The following is a 21,419-nucleotide window of genomic DNA, read 5'->3' as shown; positions in this document are numbered from 1 at the left end:
GCTCGCCCTGTCTTCTTGTGCCAAAGACAGATGGCGCGTTTAGGTTTTGCACAGACTATCGAAAACTTAACAGTGTTACTAAACCTGACTCTTTTCCCTTACCCAGGATGGAGGATTGCATAGATCGTGTGGGTGCGGCGTCCTATGTCACCAAGCTGGACTTGCTAAAAGGTTATTGGCAAGTGCCACTCACTGCTCGTGCCTCTGATGTCTCTGCCTTTGTTACGCTGGATGACTTTCTGCAGTACTCCGTCATGGCTTTCGGGATGCGAAACGCTCCTGCCACATTCCAGCGACTTATGCAGAGAGTCTTATCCGGCGTGAATAATTGCGAAGCATATTTGGATGATGTGGTGGTTTATTCAGATTCATGGGAGAGTCATCTTGACACCTTAGGTGAAGTGTTTACACGACTGGCAAATGCTTCATTAACAATAAATCTGGCCAAGTGTGAATTTGGTAAGGCAGTAGTTACATACTTGGGTAAACAAGTGGGACATGGCCAGGTGCGTCCCGTTAATGCTAAAGTGGAAGCAATTATGGATTTTCCCATACCAAAAACTAAACGGGAGTTGCGACGTTTTCTGGGTATGATTGGGTACTATAGAGCTTTCTGTAGGAATTTTTCCACTATAGTGTCCCCTTTGACTGATCTGCTGAGCACGTCTAGAGAGTTCAACTGGAGCTCTGAGTGTGACCATGCTTTTGGTGCAGCTAAAGATCTTTTATGCAGCGCGCCTGTTCTCTCCGCCCCGGATTTTTCTCGTCCATTCAAGCTTGAAGTGGACGCAAGTGCACTAGGCTGTGGAGCCGTGTTGGTACAGGAAAGTGCACAGGGCGTTGACCACCCGATATGTTACTTTTCTAAGAAGTTTCTAAAGGCCCAAAGATCATATAGCACTATTGAAAAGGAAGCCCTAGCATTACTTTTTGCTTTACAACATTTCGAAGTATATGTGGGAGGTAGCTCCGAACCTGTTGTTGTGTATACTGACCACAATCCTCTGGTGTTCTTAATGCGGATGTGTAATTCCAACCAGAGATTGATGAGATGGGCTTTGGTGGTTCAGGGATTTAACCTGGAGATACGCCACAAGAAGGGCTCTGAGAACATTGTGGCAGATGCTCTTTCACGCTGCTATGTTTAACAGGTTTGGTCAAAATAGATTTGACACTTATGGGTGGGGGTGTTACGTCTGTGACTATCTTTGGATGGGCGTGTGTTTTTTTCCCCCCCTCTCTCCTTATTGCTTTCGCAGTCTCTCCTCCTATCCTTCTTTTCATAGGTCCTTCTGCCCAAATTGGACGTGCCGTCAGAGCGCGGTGGTTGGTTACGAGCAGCGCGGCGTTCTTTGAAAAGAGGAGCGGAAGCGTGTCATCGGGAGAGGGAGAGAGCCAGAGACTGATTGTGTTTTAGTCCTGTATAACATTGTGAAAACTGTGCCGGTGAACGGCGATTGCTGAGTGAGCCATTGGTGTTTTGTTTTTTTCCCTCTCTTTTGTATTTACTCCCTCTCATTGTTATTATTACTTTTTTCCTGCGGTTAATGGCGTGTGTGCCACCCGCTACATTCACCATTTGTTATTTATGAATGCTGTAGGGGCTAGGTGCCTCTTTTCTTTAAGATCTTTTTCTCCTGTTTATGTTTAGTTAAGGAGTTAGGGAAGACATTGTACTTTTCTTTTGTTCCATTTTCTTTTGGACAGGAAATTTAGTTTTTCTTGGGGATGAGTTAGTTGAATTTTTGTTTATTATTTTGGCCTAGCCTAGCCCTGAAGTTCCCCGCGTTCTAACTTATTTTGTTTCCTTTTGTGACTTCTGGTGACGCTCACCTCCTTTAAACTCCACAATCAAGAATAAAAAAAAGATAGGAACCTGAGAAAGTTCCTCTTAAACGCAAACCTGCCTTGCCTGTTGTTTTTATGTTCACCCCTGTCCCCCTAGACTGAGGGGTCGTAACAACAGAGACAAGTGTTTTATTTCAGGACACCGATCTTTAAGAGCATCAACTAACATTACTGAATTATATAATGTTTAACACATCATTTGTGTTCTTTCAAGTAGTTACACATGTCAAAAATTTTGTTTTTGTTTGTTTTTTGGAGTCTGATAGACTCTGCCCTTTGGCTACGTGAGGAAAGCTGTGACAGTTGAGTGCATGAAATATCCAACATTTTAATATTTTTGTTATTAAAGTGCATCATCCATTTAAAGTGCACTATTTCTTGTAAAAAAAATAAATAAATAAATAAACTGAAATACAAAAAGCTCACCAGTGTTTTCAGGTTGTTTGGGTTTAATAAAACAAAGGCTAATCAGGAAACTAATTTGCCTGGAGGAATAAACAATGAATAAAATCATTTTCAAGTCAGTATTCAAACATCTTTCTCCAAGCTGCAGAACTGAAGCATGACACTTCATTCACAGTGGGATGAATACTCTGTCTCTGACAGATCACCTGCGGGAAATGATGATAATGAGAAATTAGCCTAATGCCAACTGATACTTTTGAATAACATAATAAAAATAAAAAAATGGCACATAAAATCTTACTTGTTTGGTAGTAATCATACACTTTAATCACAGCTGGCTTGAGATTCTTCACAGGAACAATCTGTTTCAATTGTAACTGGTGATTGACTGGAATATTTTTTGGAACCTGCAGGAGGATAAACATAAATCATGGAAATTATTGAAGATTTTAGACAAAATGTGAATGAATCATCATCTTATCATATGAATGTTGCTGTTCTCCCACCTCTTTCAAATACACGAGGACATGATCATCTTTAGAATCAACCCGTTCCACAAGTGATGCACTTGAAGTGCTTCGAGTTTCAAGCTATGGAAAAAGGGATTTTTTACAAATAAATGTATGATTTGTCACATGCCCAACTGGAGAGCTATTTTCTGTAAGCAATCATGCTGTTCAACAAGAAGTGAGCAGGACAATATCAGCCATCTGCACCATCTTACAGTGGATTGACAGCGACAGTACAGTAAATCTAATGATGAATCACTTCACATAGTCAAACGCACCATTGATGTATCAGCTGTGAATCCTGATAAGAGTTTAATATCCACAATGACCATGTTAGTTCTTGCCTGTGGACCATCATATCTGGAACAAATAAATAGGAACCATCAGAGTTCATGTTGACTGAAGTAAATAACTATAACCAAAATCATGTCTTATTGCATAAAGTAATTGTTCTTACGTCACAGTGAAATTTAACAATAGGTACTGTCCAAAGGTTTTCTTGCAATCTCCCCCAATTTTAGCATCAATGCTCAATGTTTTAGCTTCAGTAGGAGTGGGAATGTTGTAGAACTGAGCCATCTGAGAGAGTCAACACAAACAAAAATAAATTAATAAACCATGTCAAAGTAGCCTGACAAGCCAGACCCACATCAAGATGTTGGGTCTGTGAACACACCATTGGCAGGACTCAATCCGAGGGGCGGGATAAACGCATTTAAATTCCCTCTGCACGCAATAGGATAGCGCTACAACCAACCAGAGCAACGAAGAAGGTGAAGCGGAGCTAGATGATGGATTAAACTTTCGCTGTATCCGGTCGGCAAACACATCTTCCTTTTTTTAAGAATGACTTCAGTCCCGTTCTTTGTGCTTTTCTCAAAGAAAAGTTTTACTCCAAGGACCAAGTCTTCCAGAGTCACGGCCAAAGCCGATTCGAAAGACTGCTGTTCGCCAGCTTCTTTGTTTACAAGTAGCATGCAGAACCGCTGCAACTCTGCCATCATTATGTTAAGCCCGCCCACCGACTCTATATACGATGTGATTGGCCTGACCAGAGTTTGGTTTTTCCAGCTCCCAAGTCAAAGTAGAGTTGCTAGACGACACTGGCTGCAAATTACATTTGCTGCCGCTATGGTGCGTCTAGATTTCTAGGCTAATGTCAAAGCAGAATAACCACAAAACTCCAAGAGAGATAATGAGTGTGAGTAAATGAAGCTGAACGCATTGCAGACCTGCACAGACACACAGGTTGAGCCCTTCACTTCAATGCTGTATTTGGCTGGAACGTTCTGCAGCTGCTTCTCCTGGTACAGTAACTTGTTGTCCTGATTGACATCAAAGTGGTGAGTGTCTCCTGCTGACTGTACAGTCACTGTGCTGGAGCCGTCAGAGCTGAACACTTTGGTGGCGTACAAAGACAGAGCCTGAAGAGCCACCACTGTGTCCTGGGAAATAAATGTGTTCAGTAATGTCCCTTTTACTCATTCACACCAGCACATTCAGCAATAATGTGTTTGATTGGAGTAGTTTGAGTAACCTGTGTGGAGGAGAATCCTCCATAAGCATTCTGCTGCTTCACAAGCCAGCTGACAATCCTGTTAGCATAGCCCAGATCAGCTGTAGTGACTGGATCTGCAGTGAGAACAGCCAGCAGCACATATGAGCTGATCTCCACTGCCAGAGAATCAGAGTCATCAGCAGATGCAGACTGAGACCAGTGGAGATGAGACCCTTAAGAACAAAAGACACACGCGTAACTCAATGAGCATGACAAAAAAACAATAGTACAGTCATGAAAGACAACAGAAAGTCATCAGAAACAAACCTCTTACCGTCTGAAATAGCAACATCCTCCAGTTTCATGAAAAGCTGATGTCGAGTGTCTGTGTCTCTAGCCAGACTGAAAGTGTAGGCGAGCAGAGCAGTGATGTAAGTGTTTTTAACGTCCTCGATGATGGACCTCAAGCATGACAAACCTTTAGTGATGACAGGATCCTGTGACAAAAACAGAGAAACAGACGCTGTGAGGGTCATTTTTCTATGAGTTTATAATGCGTTTCCTGTAGATGAACTTACTGTGACTGGAGTTTCCAGTTCAAGCAATGATGCAGTAATGTAGGCCGTCATGGTCACATTATCATTCACTCCACCCTGGAATAGATGAGCAATAAAAGATAAATAAAGCAACACACTCAAACTATTATAAAAAGCTTAAACATTTGCAGGTCTTAGATTACAGGTTTTCTAGATAGTTACTAGGCCATTTCTAAGTGGTTGCGATGGCGTTCTAGAGAGCGATAGAGAGATATAGATAGAAGCTGACAGACCTTCATTCTGTTGTTGAACAATCTTCCCTGTTGGATAAAACAGCCGTCTGAATCCTGTCTGCTTATTAACCAATTCTTTGCACTCTGAATAATTTGTGGATCAATGAATATGTATTTCTGTGCTTTGCCAAAGGACCTCAGCACAAAGGCAGTCAACCTGGTGGTGTGGTAATTTACACAGTGTCAATAGTTGTAGAAGTAATTTAACTCCAGTGTTACCCAAAATTGACAAAAAAAAAAAAAAAAAAAAAAAAAAGAATGCAGAAAACAGACCAACTAATAATTTCCAATATTCCTTATAGATATAAGATCTAATCATTTGTACAGTCTGGCTGGGTTTATTCTTGTGAAGTAACTTTTAATATGTTCTTTTGATAAAAAAAAAGTTCTTGCCAAGTATTCCCTTTTCCGTGACCAAATGTGCTGTATGCTCCATTTTCATGTCTGTAGTTCAGTTGTCTCTGGTATCCTGTTGATTTTCACAATGATTAAACGGTTAATTTGGGTAGATCAAATGCATCTGAATTCTACTAAACAGTCTCAGTATTTTCTTGACATGATTGATGTCTCTCACCGCTCTTCAGGAAGCCTGTGGCTCTCTCTCGGATGGCTGAGGTGAGCTGCTCCGTGTTCTCCAGATACTGCAGAATGTAAAAATTGGGAGAAAGAACAGCCATGTTTTGCTCTCCACAGCCGTACGGCATCCGTAATAATCCATGAAGATTCCTCAGTGCCCGACCCAATATGTCTCCTATAAACAATACACAAATGAAACTCACTATTATTCCAAACCCAATCTCCTCATTTCTTCTTGTATATGTAAATGTTACCAATGACTGAAACAGAGGATCTGGCTGATCCCTCTATCACATCTTTAGGAAGAGCCAGAGCCACTTCCTCTGAGAGACTGTCACCTATGAACCAGACAGACAGAAACACATATCAGAGATCAGCAGAGTAACACTATAAAATTTACATTCTAATACCATCTGTGAAGTCACAATAATAATAATAATAATAATATAATCATAAGCAGGAAAAGGGGAGAAAATAACCACAATTTCAACATTTGGCACATCTGAACAACTAAACTACAGCTGTCATGAAAGGCTGACAAATTTCAGCTTTCTCAATTAAAATGTCAGAGACATAATGAGAATATTTTAGCTCCCTCTATTGGTCCTCAAATTTGGTGTGTCTTCTATGCATTGTGTACTAATTGTGTTTGTGTTTAGAAGATAAAGAGCCAATTAGTCTTTACAGACTGTAGGCCAAACATATTGATGAGTCAAAATTCTTGAAAAAGCTTCACTGCTCGGTCCCCAAAAACCTGAACAAAAGCATTATCGGCACTTATACACCAAAATATTTCCAGACTAACCATTTGGACACAGTAACCAGCTGTGAGTCTCTGTCTTTTCAGTTCCTTCCGCCTGCATCATAAAACAATCACATCAACACATCATACTGACATAAGCAGCATTAGGATCATGGGTAAATTATGTCTGAAATCTGTTTCACATGCACTGACCTGTACGAGCAAACTTTGTGTGACCGTGTCAATGCGTCCTCTCTCTGGGACGCTCACAATCTCATTGTCACACACAGTCTGGGACGCCTCTGCTTCTGCACTGACTGTAATATTCAAGACTCCTACAACACAAGACATGTACGTGAAGATACAACAGACACAAACACTGAGAAACAATGATTCAGACTGGAAAACTCACCAAGAACAGAAGGAGTGAGGATCCATTTAAAGGTTTTTCTACCGTTAGCACATAGACAGGATGAATACTGATCCTCAGAGGAGGCTTTGAGAGTGTAGTCTGAGGAAGGAGCTGGAGTCACTTTAACCTGTCAATCAACCACACATGATTAGTGGCATATTTGATATGATTTGATTAGACTGAGTCTGAAATCTCACCATGATGCACTTGGACAGATAGTTGAAGACAGTGGCCTTCAGCTCAAAGATCTCCCCACGGATGATGGAGTAAGGCAGAGAGAGCTCCAGGAAGAAGGGCTGGAAAACTGTCAGCTGAGCAGGAGGAGCCAGACCCAGACCTTCAGAGGACAGACAGAAGGCCTCCGTCTCCCAAGAGGTAATGGTATCAGGAACGGTGAGAGGAACCTGAGCTGATCCAGAGTCCCTGTTGTGCAACACAGTACAGTAAAAAAATGTAGTGGAAAGGGTCTTAGTAATGTTTAGTTTTGTCTTACAAACTCTGTTTGGTATCATTGAATAAACAGTCCTTATTTCATTTACGTACCCCACTTCACTGAGTTGCCAGATCCATGTTTCTGGGAAAAAGCTACGAACTGTTTTCATAGGAGGTGATTTCCTTCTGATTGAATCCTCAATCATGTACCTTTGCCTCTCTGAATGTGTGCAAATAAACAGTTCTCTCAACAGGTGCAATTAATTTTTTGGTGGATTTCCAGTTACATGATTTCAGGTTCCTTTTAAGGTTGGAATACACTACACAAGTTGCCAAAATTCAGTGCCAGTCTGCAGATTTGAGATTTCACAGAAAATTGTGTAGTATATAATGAGCACATTTTTTACCCTTCAGACTATGATTCCATGTTGATATTTTGAGCTGATTTCCCGGCAACAAGGTGCATGTTTGTGTAAGTTTGTTGTGATTGGATCAATTTGGTTTTATGTGATCCTCAGTCTTTCATTGTATGATTCCAAGTATTTCTCTGTAACCATTTACATAGTCATCAAGTGCATGATGCTTAGTGTTTTAAAATCTGTTCAGATTTGAAAAGTTGTGCAGTGTATTCCAGCCTTTAAACACTTCTGCAATTGTGTGTAAAAAAAAAGAAGAAAAAACACATCAAGTAACAATCATCTTGCAGCGCGCACCACCGGAAGTCCTAATTATTGCAATATAATTTTCTTCCATTAAACAAATAACGATAACAATTAAGAGTTCAAATGTCCGATATGCTTATGCGCCAAAAAATCTTGATATCAACAATTAAACTATCAATGCTAATTGTTGATAATATCAAGAATTGAATTTGAATGGCAGCCTGACATTTCACTAGTGAAAATAGAATTACTGATATCAAGAATTAGAGTTTTTACTAGTTGAAATTCAATTGCCGAATGTCGCCGCCGGTGTGTGTACACTCATTGAAAACAATGTGTTCGAATTTTAAAGAGGTGGTGCGGCGCTGAGCTTCGCGTCCGGTGTGCAACCCCCTTCATTCGCAAACAACCTCTTTTGAACCACGTCAACAGGACCATTTATCCTCTCGGCTCAAAGTTCAAACAGCTGCGAGCAGATATGTTTACTCTGATCGGTCTCAGTCAAGCGACCACTAATCATTGCTGTGAGAGCCAGTTAGAAACGCTTGAATTTAGCGAAGAACACAATTGCCTGGATGATTTAAACTAGTTTAAAGCCAGATGATACAGCGCTGACAAACAGGGGAAACAGCTGTGAGCAATGAAACAGTCAGAAGGCTTTTTCAATCTCAAATCACCATCATTTCCCATGGATTTACTGTAGTAAATATCTCTGCACCGTGGCATTGTGGCAGAAATGTGGGATATATCGAATTTTATTAGGCCTATATTATTAATGTAGCCTAATGGAATATAATTAGGCCTACAGTATTTTTGTGATTAAGCCATATAATTTACGTGCATTTATGCTAAATGTATTTAGGCTAAAGTTTTTCATACAAATACCATACAAAAAACATACATTTTACCATGGTATTGATTTACCATGGTATAGGCAATCCATGGTTTTAACTGTTATCACAGTCTAAATTAATGTCCAATGGTTAATTTTAATAAAACCAAATCAGTCAGAATATTTAAATTTTACCACATAAAGTTTGTTACAATTACAATTTTACGTTACAGTTTTTTACAGATTTACTGTTTTTGTTAATGAACATACATTTACATCTAAATTTATATCCTATACTCAAGCTACTCAAAATTGCATTTGTAAGATATACAAAACATGTAATATAATTAATATTGCAGTCTGCACTGCAAACTGTGCTGAAGACACACATCATCAAAGTGTATATATATATATATATATATATATATATATATATATATATATATATATATATATATATAGTCAAATTGCCTAGCCCACTTAGAAAGCAAAACACTGCCTTCCTCAGTAGAAAGTGTTACTTACGGCCCTAATGTTTGTCCATTGACACAGATCAGGAGGAAAGAGAGCAGAAGGAGCCCTTTCCAACAGCAGCTAATGTTCAGAGCCATGATGACGAGCGATCATCCAGGTCATGAGATGAACTGGACCGTCTCTTTTAAAGAGACTCTCAAGCTCTCAAAGGAGGTCCTTCAAAACATGTGTATTGATCATCTGATTAATGTTTCAACCATGTAGGCAATGCAGTTTGAAAACCTGTGCTAAATTAGATCTACTAAAGCCTTGAAAGTACATTTGTGACATATATTGAAATTAGTATTCGGCATGCAGTAAAATATAGATTAATATAATAATTACTAATACAGAACCTTTTTACAAAACAGAGTTCCTACACTGTTAGACATTTCTGTAATTTGTACAGTTATTTACTATATATCACCCAGTATAATACTGTAAATTCTCTTTACAGTAAATAACTGTAATTCCCGTTGCATCATGGGTATTTTCTATGACGTCAAACACCAAATACAGTGATTTCCTGTATTTTTTAAAAATAAAGTATAATACTGTATTTACCACAACGGCCTATTTGGCACAATTGGGATCGACAGGATTTGCTTGAGATTTATATTAGGAACCATCAGTGCAGCGTTGAAAGTTTCACCCGAGGAGAGAGCTCACGGTTCCAGAGAACATATGAGCTGTGTCCGGACACCCTGCGAAGATTTTTTCATCCCCCGTGAGAACGGCAAACAAGCAAGGTAAGTGTGATTTGTACTATCCGCGGTTGTCTGCACCCCAATTTTAGCTTGTCAGCATTGGTGCTAAAAACTGAGGTAAACCTAACGTTTTATGAATTTATTGAATTAGATTAGGAACCGGTGCAGCGTTGTAAGTTTTGCCCGAGGAGAGAGCTCACAGTCCGGACAACATACTTTACATAACGTTAGGTTATCATTTGCTTAAACTTTGCTGCTAAAACTGAGGTAAACCTAACGTTTTATTTTTAAAAAATGAGTATATTGAATTAGATTAGGAACCAGTGCAGCCAGCGTCGTGTGTAACGTTACTGCCCGAGGAGAGAGCTCACGGCCCGGACAACATACTTTATAACGTTAGGTTATCATTTGCTTAAACTTTGCTGCTAAAAACTGAGGTAAACCTAACGTTTTCTTTAAAAAAAAAATGAGTTTATTGAATTAGATTAAGAACCAGTGCAGCCAGCGTCGTGTGTAACGTTACTGCCCGAGGAGAGAGCTCACGGCCCGGACAACATACTTTACATAACGTTAGGTTATCATTTGCTTCAGCTTTGGTACTAAAACTGAGGTAACATAAACCTAACGTTTTATTTTTAAAAAGACTTAACGTTAGTGAGTTTATTGAATTAACTTTACCAATACAATGAAGATTTTGTTTATCGAGCATATTAAGCGTACATTAGGACGACGTTAGTTAGTAAATTAACGTTGGCCACTAGTTGCAAAAAATAATGTCGTTAACAAGCAAAGTTTACATTTGGATTGACATTATTTATTTAACATTTTAGATAAGAATACCAGGAGCCTGCCTGTGCTGTGCGACACTGGAACTCATACAACGGTTAGTAACGTTACCCCTCTTTGTTTCTCCACATATTACTGATAATTCAAAGTTTTTCTTGTATGTTTTAGTCGGGTCTGTTTAACTGAATCACAAAATTATTTAGTTTTTCCACCTCTTTTTAGCTGTAACTAGCCATGTACCATGTTTTTTTTTTCATAAATTATATTATACTAAAATAATCCAAAACTGTGTTTGTCCAGGACTGACAGATTATAATTTTATTTTCTGGAATTTAAGCAGTCCTGGACAATTTTTGGATGATTTTGGCAGATGAAATATAATTTATGAAAAAAACATGGCAAAACTTTAGAATAATGTTGCTCAAGTGCAAACCTGAATACATTTCTGAACACAAAAGAAGATGAAGAATGTTTGTAACCTAACAGATTGAGGCACCATTCACTTCTATAGTAATTTTTTCCTACTATGGAAGTGAATGGTGCCTCAAAATTATCTGGTTACAAACATTCTTTAAAAGGTTTAGAACTACAGGGCGAGTAAATGACAGAATTTACTTTTTTTTTTTGTGAACTATCCGTTTAATGACAGACCATTATTCTAAAGTGTTACCAAAAACATTTTAAGCAAAGGCACTAAGGTTGATGAAATTTAAAATATCTTTATTCTCTTAATTTTCTCTTGCTTTAAGTTTTTTTCGTGAGGAAAAACCCAGCGGTGGGAACAAGATGCACCACCTAAACCGGAGTGAGTCGGAAGACCGGGGAAGTTGTGAACAGGAAGACAACTGTAATCAACAACAGAGTGTCATCCTTCCTTCGCCACCTAATGGAGTTTGAATGGAAAAACTTGGACTAGGTGAGACACTTTTTTAATAGGATATGTAATGTACACAGACACTTACGCTGCATTCACACAGGGCGTCATGCCGGTTAGAAATTTTGTCTGACCTGACACAGCGCCGACGCCACGTGACAGTGACGTATGGCATCAAAGCACCGCGAGAGCGATTCGAGAGCAGTCAGCTAATACAGCCGGTGCAGTTTCTCCAGAGCGACTGCACAGACTTTGATGAGGACACAGCTGTTCCACGATTGGCCAGATTCTCCGCATGACAGCGATCACATGTGTTTCGTGTTTATTCTAAAACCTTCAGTTCCTCTAATGTGCACAAATCTCTTTTTTAAAACAGTTAAACCTCTTTTCATGTAGTTGCGATGTTATATTGTCATGTTTATCAAAATAAAATAGATGAAAAATGTAGACCCCCACTTCATTGATAGTTTAGGCTTGTATGTTAACTTTATTCTTGTACAAACACACGCTGTATTAATCAGTGCATAAAGTATTACATGACAAAAAATGTCTCTGAAACATCTGTGTATTGACAAATATTGCATTTATTTCACTTCAGCTGATAAAGTGTCCAAACACCGCGCGAGCGTCACTGCGGGAAGCAGAAAGTGTCCGACTTCACGTCTCCGTTTGCAGCTCCTCCCCGCCTGTACTCGGCTACTCTCGCCGATTGGTTGCATCCGGCCACAGCTGATGTCCATCACGCCTTTCAACTTCTGCTGCTAGCAATGTGAGTAAAGCGACGCGACGGAACCCACAATTCAGTTCAGCAACGCATGACGTCACCCATTCAAAGTAAATGAGAAGCGTTAACGCCGGCGCCCCGTGTGAATGCAGCATTAAGTTTGAGGATACCTTACTAAAGCTAATGCAGTATACATGTAATCCATCCTGCAATAAAAGGTTACATTGTTGTTTTTGATTAAATAGTTTGTGAAATCATGTTGAGGTGATTCAGTAATATTACTTTTTTGGAGCATATAGTTTGTGCTGCTGCTACTATTATGTACTAACAGTTTTCTTTAGTTTTTTACTCAATATCAATTTTGTTAAGCTAATAACAGAGACACCTCTCTAATATGCAATCAGGTTCAGCATCACTACAAAGTACATTCTTCAAAATATTCATTACATTGAATCACCAGCTAAAACAAAAACTGAACATTTAATTTCACATCTTCATGAAGGCATTGCAGGACTGGATTAGACTAGACAGCATACGTTGAGCTAGGTGCACCTCAAAATGTTAACTGTCTATAAAATAGTATTTTACCATTATGATGAATTGTAATGGGATTATTATTTTTTATTAAATTCCAACAGTGTAAAAAGTTTGTGTATACTCAAATTGTATGACTAACTTCATATCATTCTTATCTAGAGGGACTTCTTGCCATAATGGAGCAGAATCCTGGTTCCTGTTTGAAATCATCCAATGTGGAAGATGGCACAGATCGGTACAGACATGAAACTTGTGTTTGTGTTTGTGTTGTGATAACTTGTTTCAGAATTAATTTGCTCTTTGTTTATATTTTATTCATGTATATGTGTATTTTGCACCAAAGTTACAGTATTCTTCAACCAACTATTTACAGTATTCTACCAACTATTTTCTGCAGAGTTTTTAAAATTGTAGCTCAAACAATAGTGTGTGGTGCTAGCAAGGTCATGGGTTCAATTCCCAGGGAAAGCAAGAACTGACAAAATGTAAAATGTGTATCTTGAATGCAATGCAAGTCGTCTGCCAAATGCATAAATGTAAATTTAAATAATAAGTGATATTGAATGTAATCTGATTACTTTTATACATGATTTTCTGAAAATAAGATTTGATTCGAGGATGTTTTAAAGTGAACTTTTTCCACACATTTAAATGTTTAAGTTAAAGCACTTAAAATGTTTTAAATAAAGAATTTTATATTTCATAATAATTGTCTGTTTGGATTACTTCTGTAGGATAGATTAATGTAAGAATTAATGTAATTCAGTAAGTATTAATGATTGAATAGGATTAGGATTAATGCACTGTTAACCAAGGTTTACAGTAACGGTACTGTATTACAAAATTACAGTAACATGTAGTTACTGTAAACTGAAATGCGGTTCTTGTACTGTAAATCTCAAATACAGTAACTTACTGGCAACAGTGTTGCCAGTAAGTTACTGTAAAATCTCTTATAAATGTCTAACAGTGTACCTACTCTATTAACAGTTTAACAACTCAAAAGTTAATGATGCATTTATGGTGTCACTGTATAAGAAAATATTTAATTTGTATTTTTATATTATTTGCATTTGCAGTTAAAGTAGATCTGTAGTACATTTTTTTTGTGTAGAAAATAGCCAAATATACACATATCATCTGAATAAACTATACACATGCAGGAAAAAAACAGGCGACTGACCTGTTTCCCAAAACAAACAATACTGAAATCAAGGGTCAAGAATCACCTACACCCACTCAGTCAGAGTGAGAGAGTTACTGTAAATGTTTGTTTAAAATTTGCGAAACACAGGCAGTAAAAAAGCACAAGGTTTGGCAAGCTTTATACATAATTGTTCCTGTTTTTTTTTTAGGAATAATAGTGTATTTTCCTGATTACCTGGCTGTGTGTCACATGTTTAGTTGATCATTCAGTTGTTTTCATCCTGTCACATGTTCCTTTGTCTTAGTTTCCCACCACTTGTCTGTTTCTTTGGTTACCCTCGTTAGTTAGGTTCTGTTCACACTCTAAAAAGTGCTGGGTTAAAAATAACCCAAGTTGGGTTGAAAATGGACTAACCCAGCATTTGGGTTAATTTTTTGCTTAAAGAGCACCTATCATGGAATTTTGAAATTTACCTTTCATGTAGTGTGTAACAGATCTAAGTGAACAAAAACATCCTGTGATAGCTTGAAATATGACAGTGCACCGTATATATAGTTATTTTCTTTCAAAAGTAAGAGTCGACTCGGAGTCATTTTTAAGAATCGTTAGAAGACCGAAGCTTTTTCTCTGACTAGATGACGTCAACTTGTCAAGTTATTTGAATACGATGCGCCCACTTTTTGCGCTCCAAGACGCCAGTGAAAACTAGAAAACATCATGGCGACGAGACGCCAGTGAAAACTAGAAAACATCATGGCGACGAGACGCTGTGTTCTGAAGTGCGACTCAAAAGCAAACTTCTTTCATCTGCCCAAGGATGAGCATTTGAAGACTAAGTGGCTTGAAGACAAACCATACATCGTCGCGATTGTGTGTTTATTAGTCGTCAAATGTATGTTTCGCGATCTCAGGAAGCTTTTATTATGGACTTCTATTATGGCACATGGTTCTTCTTCGTCTGTCTGTACCATATATGGACTACATGTGCACAGAGCGCCCTCCGGCTGCCAGTATGAATTGAAAACAACACATAAGAGACTCAATCGCTCATGATTAGGCTAACTGCCCATTTTGAGGAAGTATTGAATAAAAAATACTCCTCTGTTTAGAAATTTGACACAGACATATGAGAATCTATCAATATGTCTCCTCATCTGCACACTTTTGAACTAAAAGCCCTGAGGGATGTTGATTTGTCGCGAGTCTTCGTGAGGAAAATAGAGGAGTTTTTTTATGAATGAGATCAGCTGAGGCTCATATTACAATCAAACAGTACCGACGCGGTTTTCATATTCATAACTCCTGACACATATTAACAAATTACTGTCACTATAAGACTTTGATGGGCGTTCCGTTTCCGAAAATATCTGCACAGACTAAACCAATCACAACTGACTGGGTCATCGGACCAATCACCGCAGATTAGCATCACGTAAAGGCGGGGTTTTGAAAAGTGAATCACTAAAGGAATCATTTGAGAATCGCTGTCAAAACAGGTAAAAATAAATGCATATTATAAGAAAACTAAAGTCTTTTTTGTCATTGCATGCATGCAAAACTGTTGTTGGGGACTTCTAAAACAATATTTGGAACATTTTAAATGCCATGATAGGTGCTCTTTAAGGTAAATAATCTCTTCAAGGTAATACACATCAACACAAGCACTTCACAAGGAATGTTTCAACCGACTTAACTCCGTGTTTTCTTCAGCCCAGTACTCTGTTTTGACTTCACCCAGTCTCTATTATCCGCATCAATACGTCCCTCCAACACACTGATCACCCCGTCTCACCAGGGCCGGCCTGTGGCATAGGCGGAATAGGCAAATGCTAGGGGCGCCACTCATCCATAGGGGCGCCAAAATGTATTACTGATTTTATTAATATTAATTTGAAATATTACCAAATAAAGCGCAAAAAAACGTAACTAAGTCCCCGCATCTTTCCGGTCCGCCTCATCAATCTCCCCCCGCCGATCTACTTGAAGTGCGTCAGAAATACAACGCGCGATCAGTTTATCGTTAGGGGAATTTGTTGTGTCGCGTCGCCTCTCGCCGCATCCAACGCAGACAAGGTTGCTTTCATTTTTTAGGGTGCTTGGCCGTTCGCGCCAGGTGTTGACACGGTGTAAGTTGCCTGATTATTTATGACGGATGGCCGAATTGTGTCTAAAAAAAAGACAGAAGCCCTCTGATGCAGGGAAGATAAGGGATACACTGCTCTTCTTACGTAGTATTTGTGTCTTGTTTCTAGTCTAAATATCTAAGTTCCTAAATCAAGGTTGAAGGTGCATTTACTAGATAAGTTAAATGACAGAAGATAGTTTTCTTGTTTACTTGAAAATAAAATCAAAATGAAGTATGTCATTTTACTCATCTAGTAAATGCACCTTGATTTAAGAATTTTTAGATATTTGGACTGGAAACAAGAAAAAGATTCTAAATAAGAAGAGCATTTTTTGCTGTGTAAAGACAGAAGTAAAGTGATGTAGGCAAATAAATGAACAGTTAATGAACAGTTTATTTAATTGCATAGTAGTAAAATACTAATGTTTGCTAATTAATTACAGCTATTTTTACCTTAAACTTTATGCAAGCAGCTGTTCTGGGTTCTCCAGAGGTCACAGCCAGTGTGATTTTGTAAAAAATAAATATAAAAATATTAAACGCATGTAATATCACTTTTTTAATAGCCTAATGTTTTTACTCTGCAGTTGTGCAGTTTTAAGGGGGTGTATAGCAATTTTAAAATGTATTTGCCGAAATTAGTAATGATATTTATATACAGGTTTATTTAAAATGGCAACATTTTATGTAAAATTCACATTAAATATCAAAATTTCTCAGTTGAATTCCTGGTGAAAGCATGAATGCTCATAGTTTGGTGGAAGATTGCTGCCATCTACTGGAAAACAAACACTTTTGCTAGTGTCACAGGCCGGCTCATAGCCTGTGGCAAAAATGAGGGGACACCAACAACAAGTAAAGGCCAAAAAGAGGTTCTTTATTGTAAACCAAAAACTAGTAACTATAAACAAGGAAAGTGGAATGAGGTGTGAAAATGTCATAGTGTAAGGTGTATGTAAAGTGCATGGATGCGTGAATCTATGTGTGTAACATGTCTGAGTGGAAACTAAGTAAAACTACAAAGGAACAAACACAAACAGGATCATACCTGGAGGAGCAGAGAGAGAGAGAGAGAGAGATTAGTGAGGCAGTTTAAATACCCTGAGCCCAGGTGGCTCCAATCACCAACGACCCTCCTCTGCCTGCAGGAGGAACCGCCCCTGCAAGGCAGGGGAGGGGCCGTGACACTAGTTCTCAATGAATAGTTTGTGCATGAATGTTGGATGCAATTACTCTTGCTATTTGTGTTTAGGCTGTAATGTGGCATAGGTGTAATATTTGTACAGTTTTACTATCATCAGCCTTTAACAAATAAAAAAATATCATGAACATAATGATGGGGTAGAATGGACTGGACATCATATAAAACAACAACAACAATAAAAATAAAACATCAATGCATTACAAAAATAAAACAGTACGAGTGTTTCCACAACTTAGAATGATAATGTGTAGTGCTAAACCTTGATACAAGGGGCACCAAGTAAAATCTTGCCTAGGGCAGCAAATTGGTCAGGGCCGGCCCTGCGTCTCACCCACAGCATTTGCCGGAAATAAACCTCACTCTTACTGTTCTCTGAATTCCTTATTTATACCCCTCCTCTTCTCTGCATTGCCCAATCACCAATCGCCATGTTCTTTCGCACACCTGTTCTTAATAAGCCCAAATTTTGGGTGGCCTGGAGTTACCGGGACGCAATATTTTTTTTCCCAGGATGGTAGGGGAAGGTACCGCCTTTTTCGTCTATGATTGCTAGAAGGGCTCTCCTCCGATTGGTTATATATCTCACGTTCATGGCAGGCTGTCAGTCTGTTTTGATCGTCGTTAAACGAAGTCAATCCAACATAGCCTACTAAGAAAAGTGCTATATGTGCGTGTCTTCAGATTTATTTTTCAAGTTCACAATTTCATAGCCTGTTTAGATTAGTCTTAGCTGTTTCCTAACCCTAACCTCTCAATACCTGCGCCAAAACCATTTATTACTGGAGCTGTTCTCCCTGTCCGTTGATTTATACCTAATCCTAACCTCAAGATGATACGGTATGATGTTCTCCTATGCACAAATATGACACCAGCGACACTTAACTTTCATGGCTACACACACACACACACACACATGGGCGTCGGAACCATTGTATGTGTGTGGGACAAGAACCACCCACTTTTTACGATCAATGATATTGGACCCACTCACTTTTATCGCCTCTAACATTCAGCACATGTCTGTTTACCTAACCCTAATCGATAAACACTTATTATTAAACACATATTAGACGCTTTATTTCCACTTTTCTAATATTTTCTTAATTTGTATTGAAAATAAATGCCTTTCCGATTTGATATGTGATGGGAAAACATAGAAGATTGATTTCGGCGAAAGCTGGACTCGAACCGCGGGTCGATTTGTGTCAAAACTAGATGCCGTGCGTCTTACCCCTACACTACTGTCGCTCTCAATGAATTGGCGATTGATTTACGTAAATTTGTCTTTCCGACCTATACGTTTACCAAGTAAAGCGGTATATAGAGTGCCGAAGTAATGACGTCACTTTGTAGGCCAACCCGGAAGTTAGCGGCGCATGGGTTCCCTCGATCAAAAAGCCATTCATTTTCCCCATAGACTTTTGGAAAATCGCAAAAAATAAGATCTGTGTTCAACAAAGAGTAATGACCCTTACACGTTTTGTCTACCAAGATAATCTTTACAAGTTAATCCAAAATGTATACATTTTGAAGCCCAAATAAAGCCGTCAGATATAAAATGCTAACGGTAGGCTATAAACGGACTACAGCACACCATGGTCGCGGATCAACGTCATCATCAAGCTTCCTCAAACTTTATTTAAAAAACACGCTCGCTCATTATGATCTGCGCTGTGTATGAACACTTATCCACTTTTTCATGAGAGATATTGCCCATTCGTTTTTTCCAAAAATGTTAGAAACTAATTTTGTTTATGCGTGCCTCTCTGAGATTTATATTTTGTTAATGTTTTTTCAGACAATATAATTATTACTGTGATAACATTAAATGACATGAAACACAACCCAGTCTCTTTATGTTAAATGCAAGTTTATGTATGATCAATAATACAAAACGTATAATAAGCTAATAAAGCAAACAATTCAGTCAAACATTCAAAGTCAGTGCTAGTCGGCTAACTTACAACGGTAGTGTACAGTTATAGCCTAAAAATAAACAAGTAATGAAACTTATCTTTGCACTCAGCCTAAACGATTTGCCAGGGAACAAATTATAGATCCATGAGAGCAAATATGGGCCGTTAAATCTCCACAAGACTAATTATAGCTGGAGACGCCACATAGACATCAGAGCCAGCGGCAGGCGGCAGAAGGACTAGCCGAGGAAATTCTACTCTCGCCGGGTAAACAAGCGCGGAGCGCCGCTGACCCACTGGAGCTCACAACTCCGATAACACCAGATAAAATGTTTAAATAGGCACTCTTCTTATAAATAAACCACATATTTGAGCTTTAAACAACTACATTATCGACTGAAAAAGTCTTAAAACTAAGTTGTCACACATTAACAGTAGATTTTAACACAAAAAGACGTGTAAACACAGCCCATGTCAGCCATTTCTCAACGAGACAAACGTGTGAAGAGAGTAAACTCCAAATGTTCAAGCATCCAACTTTGCGCGAATAGCGCGATTTATTCACACCACATAAGTTCTTCATTCTAGGCTGAAACGCAGGCTAGTGAGAGATTGCCTGTTTGTCACGATGACGTCTAAGTCCCCGCCAAAGGATGTAGTCCCTTTAGCAACTTGTTAGCAACCATCGTTTTTAAGACACAATAAAGTCTTAAAAAATCACAAGCAGGTTATAACTAGTGTGTTTTATGTCATAGATTAAAACGTGAAAATATATAGAGGCTTTGTTAACCACAGACCTTATTTCAGGCGATTTAGCAAAAACCCATTCAAAAAACCCATAGACTTTAGGGCGAGGGAACCCATAGGGCTAAAATGCTAACTCACTTCCGCGTTTTGGCCTACAAAGTGACGTCATTACTTCGGCACTCTATTTGTACTTAATGTAATTGGCATCTACTCCAGTAAAAAATTTCTGTGGACCCACCCACATTTTTTTGCTTCCGACGCCCATGCACACACACACACACACACACACACACACACACACACACACACACACACACACACACACACACACACACACACACACACACACACACACACACACACACACACACACACAATAATTACAAGTAATGTTTAACATACAGTTAATGTTGATGCACTAATATTGTGTAATCCTTACCTTGAAATGGCTAACAAATGTTATTTGTTTTGGAAAGAGATTGTTTCTATAGAAGATTGTTTCTAAGGACGAATCAGTACATTAGCATGACAAAAAACTCTGCTAGCTATTGAAGAAGATGGGACGAATCAACACATTGGCATGACACAGTGGCCCTTAACCACCACATTTCTGTGTGGCTTTAAAGTTACTGTACAGTCGATTTACCCATAGTGTTTGCCTCACCTAGATACACCATGTGAACTTGGAATATAAATCTGACTGCACGCACACGACAGCCTGGCCTGCCATGAACGTGAGATGACGTTTCACGGCCAAATCAAATAACCAATCGGAGGAGAGCCCTTCTAGCCAATCATAGACGAAAAAGGCGGTACCTTCCCCTACCATCCTGGGGAAAAAAATATCGCGTCCGGGCGGAACTATTTCCGCCATTTTACGTTCCGCCACATTAAGTCACTCCGTGACATCAATCTAACCTCAACATGTGCTGTGATCTGTCCTGCCAATGTAATCAAAACAAACATTGAACATGATGTTTTTGGACAACAAACACTGTTTTCGTGGAAGCTTCTGTCTAAGTAACCTTTTAAAGTCTTGTAGTACTCAAGGTATAGCCAGCTTTGGTGTTATGAATAACCTTACAGTTATTATAGCCATGTTTTCAACCATTGCCATAGCAATTATTCACAGCACACCTGAGAAGTCAATAAAAAAAGTAATTCACTTAATAAATGATTAATACAATGATTTTACTGTTATAATCAGCCAGACAGTGTGTCAGGTTCTGACATAACAGGTAAGTTAACGTTAGGCGTTATTGGCTTGAAATGCTCCAGATTCAGGCCTATGTAACGTTAGATGAACAGCTTTTCTCGTAGTTTTCTCTTCCCATTGGATGCTTTCTAGTGACAAATGTGCAGTTTATTTAGACAAAACTACAGATACAGATAAT

The 21,419-nt window shown here is 38.7% G+C and overlaps 1 protein-coding gene and 1 long non-coding RNA gene across 2 annotated transcripts; one reads left to right on the top strand and one right to left on the bottom strand.

Annotated features, from left to right (window-relative positions):
- Window positions 1-2,157: 2,157 nt before the first annotated feature.
- Window positions 2,158-9,411, bottom strand: LOC307130074 (alpha-2-macroglobulin-like). The gene is made up of 19 exons (XM_079822946.1): window positions 9,271-9,411; window positions 7,363-7,471; window positions 7,017-7,242; window positions 6,820-6,946; window positions 6,621-6,742; window positions 6,471-6,522; window positions 5,920-6,003; window positions 5,664-5,840; window positions 5,483-5,558; window positions 5,090-5,246; window positions 4,839-4,913; window positions 4,595-4,757; window positions 4,300-4,493; window positions 3,995-4,207; window positions 3,220-3,341; window positions 3,041-3,122; window positions 2,760-2,843; window positions 2,555-2,660; window positions 2,158-2,459 (listed from the first exon to the last, which is right to left on the bottom strand). Exons 2-19 carry the CDS (start codon window positions 7,455-7,457, stop codon window positions 2,419-2,421), a joined length of 2,196 nt encoding a protein of 731 aa, XP_079679072.1. The 5' UTR covers window positions 7,458-7,471; window positions 9,271-9,411; the 3' UTR covers window positions 2,158-2,418.
- Window positions 9,412-9,775: 364 nt separating this feature from the next.
- Window positions 9,776-13,588, top strand: LOC307130076. Its single transcript, XR_013817003.1, has 4 exons — window positions 9,776-10,007; window positions 10,796-10,848; window positions 11,501-11,667; window positions 12,224-13,588. It is a non-coding gene; the product is annotated as an uncharacterized lncRNA (long non-coding RNA).
- The last annotated feature ends 7,831 nt before the right edge of the window (window positions 13,589-21,419 follow it).

This window comes from Gobio gobio (genome assembly GCF_949357685.1).
Source record: "Gobio gobio genome assembly, chromosome: 8".
In the NCBI taxonomy this organism is placed as follows: Eukaryota; Metazoa; Chordata; class Actinopteri; order Cypriniformes; family Gobionidae; genus Gobio; species Gobio gobio.
This window is presented reverse-complemented; position numbering and strand designations above follow the sequence as displayed.

What these genes read in the sequence shown, in the direction of transcription:
- LOC307130074 (XM_079822946.1), bottom strand. Translation starts at nt 7,457, where the DNA reads ATGATTGAGGATTCAATCAGAAGGAAATCACCTCCTATGAAAACAGTT. An exon ending in ATCCTCTGTTTCAGTCATTG is followed by an intron (nt 5,841 to 5,919) that starts GTAACATTTACA and finishes TATTGTTTATAG; the next exon opens with GAGACATATTGGGTCGGGCA. An exon ending in CACAGGCTTCCTGAAGAGCG is followed by an intron (nt 5,559 to 5,663) that starts GTGAGAGACATC and finishes GAAAATCAACAG; the next exon opens with GATACCAGAGACAACTGAAC.